We start from the raw sequence: 14,420 nt of genomic DNA on the forward strand, positions 1-14,420 counted from the left end.
ACATCTTCAAAATGCATTTGACAGTGTGCAGATATCTTTAACGAAGCTGAAATTAACTTTGAATGAGTCAAAATCTAAATATATGCTTTGTTCAAGATCCCCAAACTGTGTTGACAGTGCTCACAGTGTTTGTTCCTTAAAATGGACCCAAACTGAGCACAATGCAGTGTACAAATATTTAGGTATTTTGGTTAGCTGATCATTTAAGACCCATGTACTTGAACACACAAAAAAGTGAGGATTAGACTTGAAGCATTTTACAGGACGAGCTCTTTGTTTTTCTCCTGAAAACAGAGCGGAACTGTTCAGGCACCTATAATGTCAGTTCTACATCATGGAAACACTGTGCATGTTGATGCAACTCCACCTGTGTTAAAAGTCACTTGACACAGTTTACTATAAGGTTAAATTTTTTATTAACAGGGATGGCTTCAGGAATCATCACTGTGTACTAAAAAAAATCAAAAGTGGATGGTCTTTGCTCAGTGACAGAAGGGAAAAGCATTGCCTTCTTTTTATTTACAAGGTATTGCTGAGAAAATTACGCTTATATATTTCATTCCTTTGAAAGCACAAATCTGTATGTCACGAAACACACTCTCAGGACATTATCACTCTTGAGACCCCTCAAATAAATACTGATCTCAGGAGGTCAGCTTTCAGTTTGTCCCAGATAGATGGAAAAAACTGCAGAAATGCTGAAAGTAAACCAACTTGTGCCTTTAAGCTGTCTGCTCTGTTGGTAGATGTGCTTATGAAGGAATATTCTTGTTTTATCTGATTAATTTTCTATTTTTTTGTTATTTATTCATGTATTTATAAGATGTATATATTATTTTATCTTTTATCTTAATTAGATATTTTTTTTATCTGTACATTCTATCACTATATTATCTGTTTGTTATTGGTGTTTATCTGTACAAAGTATGTTGCATTTCTTGGCACACTTGTCAAAAAACATATTAACATATCAACAAAATCTAAAGTATTTCAGAATGTCAGGATATGTAGCAACACCACCCCTGATAATGTTTAATGCAAACTTATTATTCAGTCAGTCAAAGCTGCAGCTGTACCTGTGATAGTGGAGAGCTCCAGGCCTGACTGCACGCTGGGCACCTCTATTATCACATTGGAGCTGAGCAGAGATTTCTCCTGGTCCACACACACTGCTGTGCCGTGCTCTGCCTCCGTGTCTCCCTTATCGCCCTCTGGGATGCCTGGGGGCGAGCTCTGCTGGAGAGTGGGCAGGTCTGATTCCTGAGAGGGTTCCTCGTGGTTCTGAGGAGAGGGGGCTCCCACTTGAGTCTGGGTGTCTGGCGGGTCATCGTCCCCTCCCTGGCTTTGGTCGTCCAGTCTGGAGGTACACACAGAAAGACTTTATTGGATAGATATGAAGAGAGAGGCATGTATGTGTGTTGTGCACTGATGTTGATGATATTAAACCAGCAAGGTGACAACAGTGAGACAACAAAACAAATATTCTCTGAGTGAGGTGTCTCGTAACCTCAAGTTTTGTAGACTTCATATTAAACAGATATTTGACACACATGAGGGAATTATTCACCCAAAAACTACATATTTTGTGTCATTTCCTCACCACAAGTTGTCCTGAATGTTAAAGCAAATGGTTTGGAATAGCCTCATGGAGAGTGAAGGTTCAAGAAAGTGTAGCCACTTCTGTTAGCATAGAATTGATTGTTCAACTTTGAAAAAAAAAAAAGCAACAACAAAATACATCCATTTCAAATTCTTAAACTACTACTTGCCCTTGAAGTCTGAGAGCACAGATTACAAATCCGTGGGCATGGATTCATTTGCACAGATTTCTGAACTGAGATTACAGATTTACACATGGGTGTTTTTTTCATCTGATCCCAGGGGGCTCCATATCAAACTCTCTGTTCAGCGTTCTCCAAGTCTTGATGCTCCTTTCATATGTTCGGTGTGTTCCATACCAATCTTCTTTTGCTAAGAAATAGCTAAATAAACCACTTAGGGAAAATGCCTGACTAAATTGCATGATCGCCAAAACGAAGACCACATCTAGCTTGTCCATTAGCCAAGAGCCCTGCTCACACATTAGCTGCAATGATGCTTGTCTCAGTTCACTGACTTGAATTATGCTGCATGAAAAGTTGGAGACTTTTAAACAGACGTTTTCACAGCTTTTACGTGGTTCTTTGTCGAAGTTGCCGATAAACTCAACTCAATTCAGAAATGGCTACTGTTTTCAATGAGCCATGTGAATTAACTTATTTCATTTCAGATATAGAGCTTTTGGGAGAGGAATTCCTTTAAGTGAAAACCTCTTAGATGAGCAGCTGTAGATCTGTCTCACCTGCTCTCTTCAGGTTGGCACACCTCTCCCTCCTTCTCTGTGCCCGCTTCCTTATCCTCTGCTTCCCCTGCGTTTCTTCCCCTTTCCCTGCTGGCAGACCGACTAGCCAAATGGCTTCCATCCCCCGGAGAAGACCCCTCAGTCTGTGGTTCGCAACGATGCAGTGCCCTCCTGCCCCTGATACCACGATGACCTCCTGCCTCAGGGGTCGCCAGGGTGTCGCTGTTATCTGGCGGCCTGAACTTCTTCACGGCTCTGTGCCGCCGTTCGCCGTTCAGCCTGGGGCTCCGATGTTCACTAAGAGGGTTGTGGCTTTGGTTGACACCTAGCTTTCCGCCGTCAGAGGTGGAATCTGATTCAGCTGGCTCTAGTATGGACATTGGGGGGTCAGGAACAGACATGCTGGTGGGATCTAAAGACTCTGGCACCAACACTGACAGTGGCGGTTCAGGTATGCTACCAGACAGACCAGTATCCAGAGGCATGTCCATGTGGATTGGTGAGGCTGCAGTCTGCATCTCGGCAGTAGGAGCCGGGGGGTCTTCCAGGCGCTTGAGGCTGCTTGAGGGAGTACGCTGAGTGGCCTTGCGGCACTGTGACAGCGGGTGTCCAGGCTGGCCCTGGGCTGAAGCGGGAGGCCCGTCCTTCTCCTCACTGGGGCTGCTGTACAGGATCTCGCGGCTGGACATCTGGCGCTGTCTCCGCAGCTGGCTGGTCCTCTGCTCCCACACTGACATGGTCATCCTTCTTCTCCTCTCCCTCCTGGACATGAAAGAGTTAGAGGTGTTGAGAGGTGGGGGTGGGCAGCCCTCCCTGATGCTGCCCTGGGCCTCCTCCAGGGAGTAGGAGTAGGCAGGCCGGCTGCGGTGGATGGCTCTTTTCCTGTACAGGTAGGGCCGCCTCCTCCGGCTGCCACTGAGGAGAGAAAGAAAAAGACACAATGTCAGAACATAGCAGCAGCCTGAGGCAATTTAGCTATTTTATACAGTGTCAAGTTTAATAAAGGTTTAAGTTTAAATTAGATGAGGTTAGTATTAGTGTTAACCATTGATTTAAGAAATTTTATAGTGTTACATATTAATCCAAATCTGAAGCCTTCATTTGCATCCTATGTATTCGCCTGAAGACTCAAAACAGCATTTGCAAATGTGCTTTGATGGACTCAAATTGCTACTTTTCTGCTTTCCTTTTTGTTTTATGAATTTAAATTAGTAAAGAAAATGTTTATACTGCGAAATGAGTACTACACAGTGTTAGCTTTGCTCTGATGTGCAAGCGCTTCATAGACAACAACAAGCAATTTCATTTCAACATGAAGCAATATACAGCATCAGTGAAGATGTTTATGTGATAAATTAACCAAACCAGGCGGGGTTGTTGTGTAACTACAATAAAAGAAGTGAAAAATGCACAATGAAATCAGTGGAGTAGATAGAGAGATGCTAAATCAAAAAAGATTTGAGACTGTATAGGATCGTGAACAGAATATTATACAAGAAAATGAGTCTAGGACATTTACCCATTTAAGAAAATCAGGAGGGCGTTTGTGAGAGATTCAGAGAGCTGAACAGACAGTGTTACTTACTGGTGCGTGGACTCTTGTGTGGTCCGTGTTATCAATGAGCGATTGGTTGAAAACAAGACATTAGTGCTTTTGTGAGCAGAGACAAAACAGGCCAGGAAACACACAGCAAAACAATCCTCAAAATTCACAGACTACCCTTGTACACAGAGGCAAATGAATTTAACTGCATTTGCTGTCAGTACCATTTATATGCTGCTCCTAATTTGTCACTCAAGTATAAACTAATCAAGTAAAAAGGCTTTACAGAGGACTTTGCAAAATTAAATATTAACTTCAAACACATTTAATTTCTAATTAATATAATCTCTTTGTGAGGAAATATTTCCATTGCGCACACAGTATATTTTTCTAATTCATTATCAAGAGCTGGAGGCTAAATTTTGTCTGGACTTGATGCTTTGGTGTGTGTCTCCCCTGGAGCCAAGCGGCACATTGACAAACAAGATGGTTGCAGTATTAGAACAACCTGAACAACATTCATAAACATCAACAATAAGCGCAACATTGATAGGAAGACACCTCAGGTAGATTGAGATGTTGCGGACAGTCAGAGCTGTAGTGTGGCACAGGTATAAAACACAGAGAGATGGGCTCCATCAGCAAACACACCAGCAAACACAGGAAAGGAGGACATATTTAGATACCCAAAACAACCACATACTGGGATGCATCTCTGAGCACCGTTGCCACCTCAGAGCACTGACACATGAGCATTCTTTCAATTCATGCTAGCAAGTTCGGAGAGGGAATATGTGTGCTGAGCTTCAGAATATTCAGATCAGTTCAGAATGCTCAAGAGCATCTGGGTGAAGGATTAAAAACTATGCGCAAAGGAAGAAAAAGTCCACACACAATGGAAACATTTACCAAATACATCAATCTTACAGTTTCAATCGCTTGCATTATATTTGAAAAGGGTGGTCATAGAGTGTGTGCCACAAATTGTATTTCTTCCTTTGATCATGCTGACCAGATACATGCGTTTTCCCTCTTTCACTGAGCATCACCCTCATGCAAGTTTCACCAAGGTCAGCAGAGGCAGGTACTGCCAGGGTTTCTTTGCTGACATCAGGGATGAGACCAGAAACCCTTAAAGTTCAGAGAGTCCATTCTGAATACAGATGCTAGCCCACATGACCCTGTGGTATTCCTCTCTCCTCTATGGCTTCTGACAAGAGCCTGACCCTCACTATGTCAGCTGCTTGAAAATTGGGTCCACTGACACTAAGGCACAACTCTAATTTTCTTTATCCTCAGTTCTGTCTAGCTTCACTGAAATGGGCAAGACTTTAAAAAAAACAACAAAAAAAAACAACAAAAAGAGAAAACAACGAATTCTAGCTTGGAAGTTCTTTGAGAATGTCACGCTAATCAAATGTGATCTTGTCATGTCTTCCACATGCCCATGCAGCAAACTGCTCTGCTTTCAATACACAGCGTGCATACAGTCAGGGGTCCTCACTTCTGTGCATGCACATGCACGTCCACCGCCTACAAAAAGGCACTATGCAGCCGTTCCCTGAGACAGATCATCCATACTATTAACCTGGGCACTGATAAAACAAAGTAACATTGCTGCATGAATCTAATTTTTACGAGCAACTACAAGATCAAATCCTTTCGGACACTTTGTTACACTTCCTTATACTCCGTCCTGGCAGCATAATCTTCCCAGAGAGTGAACAGAGAGTCTTTGCTAAATTACTGTAATAGGCTCCCTTTATTAATTTGGACACGAACTAACCCTGTCTCCATGACAACAATATAAGCACACCCCCTCTACCCTCCCCTTGGTGAAACCAGTAAGCCTGCCAGTAACCATGGAGACATGGACTTCAATTTCAGGCAAATTACACAGCTGGGAGCAGAAGAAAGACAAGATAGTAGACCTGTCAGTAAAGACGTAGCAACACCTCACTAGTGGGACGGCCTGAAACACTGAAGCTCTCAACAGGCGTTCACTGAACCACAACGTCAAGTTCTATAGTGATGACCTTTAGCCTCCACCTATACATGTTGTTTCAGCGCTAAGACAAAACTACTATGCTACGTGATAGATTGGCTGGAGGCTACAGTGACTCCTGCTGGGAGTTGGTACCGCTGGTTAGTCCTATATAGACAGTCCCTGGGGGGAGGAGGGAGGGAGAGAAGGAGAGAGACAGAGTGAGGAAAGGAGGAGGTCAGGCAGGCAGAGCGGCTGCATACAGCAACTTACTCTGAGGACATAAAGGAGGACATCGGCCCGACCTCCTTGGCCTTCTGGAGAGCATGTTTCTCGTTGAAGGCCGCCTCTGCTTCCTCTTCATCCTGATTGGAGGAGAGAGGATGGAAGAAGAGAAAAGACCAACATGGGACTGAAAAATTATGACACCTCAAGTCGGGATTTTAAAAGCGTTGAGCAGAACTGCAGATACGTTCGAGATCCACAGCTTTAAGGAGAGGGCTCAGTCAAGAAACAGAAGAATGAGACAAATGGATCCAGGAGTTGTTCATTCAGCGTGACTAAATATATTGTTTTAATTTACCTTGGTGAGCTCTTGGGCATTAGCAAGGTTATCCACAGCAATGGCCAAGAAGACATTAAGCAGTGTGTCTGATCACAAATGGGTTAAGGACATGGTCAAGTGCTACAACACTGAAAAAAAAATAAAAAATCATGATGTATTCCTTTTAAAGGATGTTGACTTACATCTCATTACCTCATTACTTCTAAAGAAAACTTTATTTTCAAGCATTTCTTTTTTTTTTTACTTCTGATAACCCTGGAAATTGCACATTCCTTTAACTACCTATAAATTGGACATGACATGTACTCTTATGAAACAAATTGCACAAAATTTCAGAGTACTTTTAAGGGCAGTATTCAGAGTATGTTACCTACTGAAGAGTAGTTCTGTTTTTATGGTCTGAAGAAGGAGCTTGGTCTCCAAAATGCCTCAGCCTTGTTTAATATATACCTTGAAGGCCATTTTTTCAAGCACCAAGTACTAAAAATCAAATAAAAATGTGTCCTTGAAGGAAGGATGGAGAAGGATACAGTTTCCAAACAGAGTGAGGACAATGAAGTAGATGGAAGACCACATGCCGGACTTGACCCCTCCTTGAGAGCGAATACCGTTGTACATCACCTCATTCCAGTCCTCCCCAGTCAGGATCTTAGAAAACACACAAACACACCAACAAACCAACACACACGCACATATAAACACAGAAGACTAACATTCAGAGTTATCCTAGCTGGTAGCAATGGTTTAGCAACGCCACCTCCACATTTAGGAGAGTGGCTACAATGTAGTTAAAAAATAATAACACATTTTTTGTACTATATATTCGCTTCACAGGTTTGGGGGAAACTAAGTGCAATAAGACTGCAGTGACTCCTTTCTTTGCAGACCTGAAAGACAGTCATGATGGCTGCAGGAAAGGTGTCAAAGTTTGTCGGGGTGTAGTCGTCGAAGATGAACCTGGGAGAGAGAGATAAGACAAAAATTGAGCCAGGTCTAGTGTTTTGGATTACTCTCTTTCTGTCAGAGAGAAATCAATTCTCCTCCTATTGCACTGGCTGGCTGATGGAGTGGGAGCTGTTTTCTGTGAGTTCTGTATTCTAGGGGCCAGTTCAAACACAAGGCCATGCTCGTCTTCCTCGCCCAGCCTTTATTGAACTGACAGCTTCTCGGAAACAGCCTTCGACTCAGGGGAAAACCAAGGAACAATGGCTAAGTGTGTGACAAAGACAGAATCTTAAATCTCTAACTGAGCTCACATGGTCTCCTGGTACCAAGCAAACAATTACAGGAGACAGGCCTAACACAGGACAATCTATCTTTTCTTCAGCTGTGTGAGGGCACAAGAAAAGATGAGGCAGAGGAACGGGCTGGGGAGTTGACAAACACGATTTGAAAATTAACGCACATGTCTGTGAATGTGTATTTATTGGAACCAGATAAGAAATGTTTACCAAACTGTGTGGGAGAGAACAACTGTCTATATTTTCTGTCAAATTAATTTCACGTCTGGCTCTGCCAGACTAGTTGCTAGCTTCACTCCATTTCGTTATGGACTTGTAAGCAGTGATGCACTGAAAGCATTTTATATAAAGATCCTTCTGCTTCAGCAGGACTTCAGCAGTAATATTTGACTCAGACACAACTTTGTATGAATATCTACTCCTACCTTCCACCAAAGAGCTGCATGCCAAGCAGTGCGAAGACGACGATAAAGAGGAAGAGGAGGAAGATTAGGGAGATGATAGACTTCATGGAATTCATCAAAGAGACGACCAGGTTTCTCAGAGATGCCCAGTACCTTGACAGTCACAAAATGCCAAGTAAGTGCAAGAAGCATCTCATATTAATGTCAAAATATGTCAAAACAGTCTGTAAGGACAAAACAAACAAGTACAGAGCTTACAAACAGGGTCCTCAACATTTGCAGATAACACTGCTGTCAGGTCTCACTTTCTGCAGTGACGTATGAATGTATGTGATTAGTGGAAAAAACACCATAAAGTGAGGAGGGCTGCGACACTAACTTAGTGATCTTGAAGATCCTAAGCAGACGAAGGGCACGCAGGACACTGATGCCAAAGGACGTACCAGGCCTGAAGAAACCCCACAGCACCTCAAAGATGCTACCAACAATTACCTGAATGTACAGATATAGAGAGAGATAAACAAAGAGGAAAACAGTAATGAGAATACATTGGTACAAATCCACATGCATTTACATTCATCAGAGAGTGAGAAATAATGAGGGACAGAGAAGGAAGGAGGGAGACGCAAAGACAGAGCAACGGAGATGGATACAGAGGAAGAGAGTACTGATGCTGCATAATTTAAGTACACATGTACTTGTGCGAGAGAGAGAGAGAGAATCAGAGAGAATGAATCAGAGATGTAGGGGAGGCGAGGGAGTACTGACACTGCAGTCAAAGCAGTTGAAAGAGGAGTGGAAGTAGAGGCGCGGTCCCAGGCTGTACATCTTCAGGAACATCTCAGTTAGAAACAGAGCCAGGAACAGGAACTCTGCATAGTCTGGAACACAAACAACACAAACAGGCATAAACACATCATAAAATACAAAGACCCTGACAACTATAATGATAATAAAACAATGGTAAACAACAAATGTCAGAGCCATCGGACAGCCCTTATAGTCGTGAGACAAAAGGTGTACGGGCTGCTTCGGGACATCCCACATGTGGAGATAACCCTGTATGCTGCGGGACATGTGAGGATGAAATGAGGTTAGACTCACAGAGGAAGTTGGACAACCAGAGAGGCTGGTTATGGTGAACAATTGCCACACACAGCGTGTTGAGAGCCACCAGGCCCAGCACCGTCCAGTAGAAAGTGTGTGTCTTCACCATGCGGCGGATGGAGATTCGCAGGAGACGCTCCTTGCGGCGAAAATACGCCGTGGGACCTCGCTTAGCGCTCCTGATGCTGACTCTGGCCATGGGGATGCCTGGGGGGTGGATGGAGGGGCAAAGAGAGAGAGACAGACAGAGCAATTATGCTTTAACCAACGGCGCCTGTGTGTGCCCAATACCAATCTTGAATTGTGCTCGCGGTGGCGCAATGTTTACAGCAATGTCAAATCTGCATTCCCAAACCTCCAAACAAGACTGCAGCAGAGCTCATGCCTCAGTAGACTCCTCCTTATTGGATGCTACGGCGCATTAATTTTCAAATCATGTGCCCCTGTGCACCACAGTTTATGTGCCAAATTTATAAGCCTGCTCAGACTCCCACTCACCTACGGAGGAGATGTCACCATATTGTTCCTCTCCTGATTGCCCATGGCGCACCACGTCCATCCCTCTCCTTTTGATGGTGGTGGCTCTTTTCAACACTGTGGAGACGGGGGGTTGAACATAATAGTCCCAAAACACACTGTTCAGACAATAAACGCCGCACACACTGTGAGATTAGATGAAGCGCACTGTGGCAGGGACACAAGGCAGGCTTTTGGGCAACATGGGTGAGCAATAGTGCATTATTGTTTTAATCACATAACAATGCCTTGTCGTCAGGAAGCCTTTGAACTGATTTTTATCTAACTTTGTTGCCTGTTGCTGGTAGCATTGCCCAAAAATTGCCATGTGGATGTCCACCTTAACACTATCAAGATACCTATAAGTCAATACAGGCAGCAATATGCAGGGGCGGAATCGTATAATGCAATGAAAAGATAATTAAAAAAATAAATGATAAGGAGAAATCACAGTCAGGATCGGCTACATGACAAGCGAAAGCCTGTAAAGTTGGAGCTCGGAGCAAAACTTGTGCACATTAGCGCGCGCAGTTGAATGAAATCAAAATGATAATTTAATGTTTGTGTAATGATCCAAACAACGGAATGCAAACCCTCTGCTGGTGTTTTATGACACAAGTCTCAGTTGTGGCAACTCATGCTCGGAGGCAGCTTGACGAGCCATGCGTGTTTTTTTTCTTATGCGAGCCATGTCTGTGCCGCCATACAGTTTCAGGCTACATACCATGCAGTGCAGGCAAGCCATAGTAAGTATGATGAGCATGTTGTGAACTTTCACTGAGGGAGTTACAAGGATGTGTCTATGATTACCCTTCATCCACCCCCCCAACCCCACCCACTACCTTGTGATTTTACAAAGTATTTGTGGTAAATATTTGCTTGAGTGCTTTTGTTTTTTAATAAGCCACTGATCAAACACCCAGACAAAACACACACACAGATGCACAAAAATACTGCTGCCATTTCACAGTGTTTGCTAAAGGCAGGAACACTGAGTCCTGTCAACACAAACACAACAGCACACACACACATACACATAATCGCACAGACACACACACACACACACACACAGGCTGCTGCCTTTTCAGACCATTGGTTGCTAAGGCAACAGCAGTGCGCCACCTTTTCCTTTTAATCAAAGCTATTAGAGCTTCTGCATTTATTTCCATCTCAACAGCTGGGCCCACTATCTGCTTTCATAAGAGATCAGTGTTATTCAACACTACGGCCCAAATTTCTTTTTACCTGAAGAGGTCAGAGGCTCTTTGTGCCTCAAATGACTGAAACAAATTAGCCCGTTGTTCTATAAAGACAGGTTTTACTTATCCTGTGTCGTGCTCATTTGTGTGTGCATGTGTGTTTGTGTGTGTATGTGTGTGTGTGGTAAAAGGGGTGGTGAGGTTGGTGAGGGGAGGAGCAGAGGAGAAGACGGTTCTCACCATAGTTACCATCTTTACTCCACTCTGGGAGCCTCGTGAGAGCTGCCAATCAATCAACATTAATAAAAACCCTGTTGGCTCTGGAAAGGTCAGACTAGCTGATAGGGTCAGAGTAGGCACTTAGCAGTTTGCGGGGCGCGGTGTCTTATTAATAGGTTTAGCAATATTGGTGCCAATTCTGCTTGGCATGGAGAATTTGATTTTTAAGATGCAATGGCTCCTTTTTTTAATCTGAAAAAGGTGCAAAGACTACCTGTGTACAGGTGCACCGCAACAAAAGCAACAAAGAATATTCTTGGCAACGTTTGCCCTCAGTCAGTAAAGTGTATGTTTTTGTAATAAGGGAAAACATTTTTTTCCTAGTTTTGGCCCCAGTTGTTTTATCACAAATTGGCCTCATCAAAAATCAACCAATCATTAATAATCTTAAATTTGCATCAGCCCACTCCTGCTTTAACATTCTTATGAGGCACGTCTAACAGACATCGTTAATACCAGGGAGGAGGGCGGGATCGCCAATACTACCAGCCAATTAAAAGCCAGTGGCTCGTTAATAATGAATGAATGTCTTCCAAATGGCTTGTTAGAGCCTAGGTGCAAGAGGAGCCCTGGAAAACAAGTTCCATAAATATTTTCTCAAAAATATATTTTCTAATAATTATATTTTTATATTTGTCATATAAAATCATCTTCAAAACATGATAAAAAAAATATGCCCCTTTATTCAAATAAACAATGAAATAAAATTAAAAAAGCACAATTCAGCTTCTCAATAAAGGATCGGTATGTAAACAAAAATCACAGATAAAAAAAAGATTGATCAGATACACAAAAAAACAGAAAGTTCAATAGCATTTACTTGAGTGGACTTTAAAAAAAGCACCTTTGCATAGAGTGTACATGCTGGCATAAAATAGATATAGTTTAAGCCAAGAGAGATAGCAATGTAAGGATACAGAGGCAGAGAGAGAGTGTGAAAAGTGGAACTGGCCAAAGCAAAGGCCTTTACTGTCTTACCATCGAGGGCAGAAGGTCCTGAGTTCTTATTTTCCTCAGCAAGCATCACCTCCTCTGGAAAGACAACATGTCAGTAAACGACAGAGGCTCAGATGGGCGGTATTTCAGTGAATATTTTAGTGTGTGTACTCATGCCAGAGTTGTGCCATGCCAAGGTTTAATTGTGGTGAAATGAACAGTGGATTGGAGGAGAGCGGGCAGGGATTAGCCCTGTGTTCTACTATCGACACGATCAGTCTTAAAGCTTCAAGTGAAACATCTATTTCCTTTTCTAATCAGGAGCCAAATCCTTGGCCTCCCTGAGCAGTGACTGAGACTAATCCCACCTGCACGGTCAATCCAGGCTCGATAGCCGTTGAGCTCTCTCTCAATCTGTTGCTGGCGTCTCAGTTTCATGAAGGCCCTGCGGTTCTCCACCCTCTCTCTCTCCTTGGCAAACTCCCTGCAAAACCAAAGAAAAGCACAGAATCATTTATTTACTCTCTGTGTGATCTCTGCGGTATTTATAACTGTGATCTCAGAGAAATGCGTAATGTCTTTTACAGGAGACAGTCAATGGGGAAAGAGCTACGGTCGCTGTGAACTGACCTCATCATTCAACCATAAGAAAGGAGAGGAGAGGAGAGGAGAGGAGAGGAGAGGAGAGGAGAGGAGAGGAGGCGACACAAGACAAAAGCAAACGACAAAGGCAAAGGAGGTCTTTGTCTCTCTCACTGAGGAGATAATGACAGTGTATTGCCCATTAACCTTTCTGTAAAACTCATTAACTCGTATAGACTCTGACACCACGTATATAAACGATCCTGTCCTGCTTGACAGCAGCTAGTCGGCCAGCCAGTGGACCGCTCAGTGAATTAACCATCCCGCAAGTTCTGTTGTCTAGCCTCGCAGGATGTATTTGGTATCCTGGGTAACCTTGGGATCTTCACTAGAATTTAAAGTAAAGTTGGGGAGAGGAGTGTGCCATGCCAGTATGCTGCCCCCACCCCCAACCACCCATCCATCTGTGTGTAACAAGCAGATCAGTCCTCGCTGCGCGTGAAAACCAGCCAGAGCTCGGTCTGCACTGTGCACCTACCCAGACAGAACTCCCAACACCAGATTGAGGACAAAGAAGGAGCCGATGATGATGAGAGGGATGAAGTAGAGCCAGTTCCAGGTCGCGCCCAAGGCATCATTGGTCTAGATGAAAAAATGGAAAAAAAAAAGGAAAAGAAAACAAGAATTTAATTTCCAAAATTCAGCAAAGTGACGTCAAACTGAACTGAGGCAGATTTGTGCTGCAAATCAAAAATAAGTGTGGGTGTTTGGGTGGCTGAAGATTGAAACCGGAGAGCAGCGAGGGCACCAAACAGAGACATCATGGGTATTGATCTGCTGTGGCCTAACAGGGGGGAGACAGAGTGTGGAGGAGAGTAGAGGTATCCTGCACCAATAGATTTTGCTGTATGAGACTAGTATAGAAACAGCACATGACAGCACCTTGGGAGAAAACTGATGAGTAACTGTTTTAGTATGAGTAAGTATGTTTTTTTCATAAGTGTCTTGTGTGTGCATTTATGTGCAAACATATTTAAGTATTCATAAAGTATGTTTCACTGTGTACATGTGCACTTGTGAGTGTTCAATACAGAAAACAGGAGGACTTTAGGGTTTGTATGTGTAGTTATACTGAATATATTTGTGTGTGTGTGTGTGTGTGTAGGGAAGCCTTTAGGGTCAGCAGCTCCTCTTCAACAACAGCAGCCTGTCATTCCCTGCGTTTCCTCCATCTTTCCTCGTTCATCAGCAAAGCCCATTCAGCATCACTCAAGGCAACATAATACAATCAAATCATCTGCGTTCATCCATCTCAATAAAGAACTGAAAGCGCAGGCGACCGCAAATTATAGCTTGGCACAGCAGTTGGCATGTGTGTATGTCTCTCTGTGTGTGTGTGTGTGTGTGTTTGTGTGTGTGTATGTGTGTGTGTGTGCACATGCTTATAACTGCCTTTCACTAAGATAATCTGAGTTGGAATGAGCCAAACGAAATCAAGTTCACATACTGTATGAGTATGTGTTCATCGCCGTCTGTATAAAATGAGCAAAGAGGAAAGACAGATGAGTGGGTGGGTTTTCAAAACAAAAACAACCTTCCCTCGCCCTATGTAAACACTGATTTGCCAGGACTGTTTGCCTGAAAATGCTATTCTGCTATTGATTTCACAGGAAAAGGAGTTTGTGCAGTATTGCTATCTGAACAGGACCGGTTCAGTCCATGT

General features: G+C 43.3%; 1 protein-coding gene across 1 annotated transcript in view; it reads right to left on the minus strand.

The window, feature by feature from the left end:
• The window catches only part of cacna1ea (calcium channel, voltage-dependent, R type, alpha 1E subunit a), a 95,582-nt gene that overhangs the window by 20,902 nt on the left and 60,260 nt on the right, over positions 1 to 14,420 (minus strand). The window contains 15 exon segments of the mRNA XM_030049210.1: positions 1,077 to 1,316; positions 2,310 to 3,250; positions 6,142 to 6,233; positions 6,452 to 6,519; positions 6,964 to 7,081; positions 7,321 to 7,390; positions 8,100 to 8,231; positions 8,458 to 8,570; positions 8,847 to 8,959; positions 9,183 to 9,392; positions 9,684 to 9,779; positions 11,141 to 11,182; positions 12,158 to 12,211; positions 12,484 to 12,599; positions 13,236 to 13,339. Of these exon segments, the coding sequence (XP_029905070.1) occupies positions 1,077 to 1,316; positions 2,310 to 3,250; positions 6,142 to 6,233; positions 6,452 to 6,519; positions 6,964 to 7,081; positions 7,321 to 7,390; positions 8,100 to 8,231; positions 8,458 to 8,570; positions 8,847 to 8,959; positions 9,183 to 9,392; positions 9,684 to 9,779; positions 11,141 to 11,182; positions 12,158 to 12,211; positions 12,484 to 12,599; positions 13,236 to 13,339 (2,509 nt within the window).

The sequence above is a fragment of the Myripristis murdjan genome, chromosome 4 (genome assembly GCF_902150065.1).
Source record: "Myripristis murdjan chromosome 4, fMyrMur1.1, whole genome shotgun sequence".
Taxonomy (NCBI): Eukaryota; Metazoa; Chordata; class Actinopteri; order Holocentriformes; family Holocentridae; genus Myripristis; species Myripristis murdjan.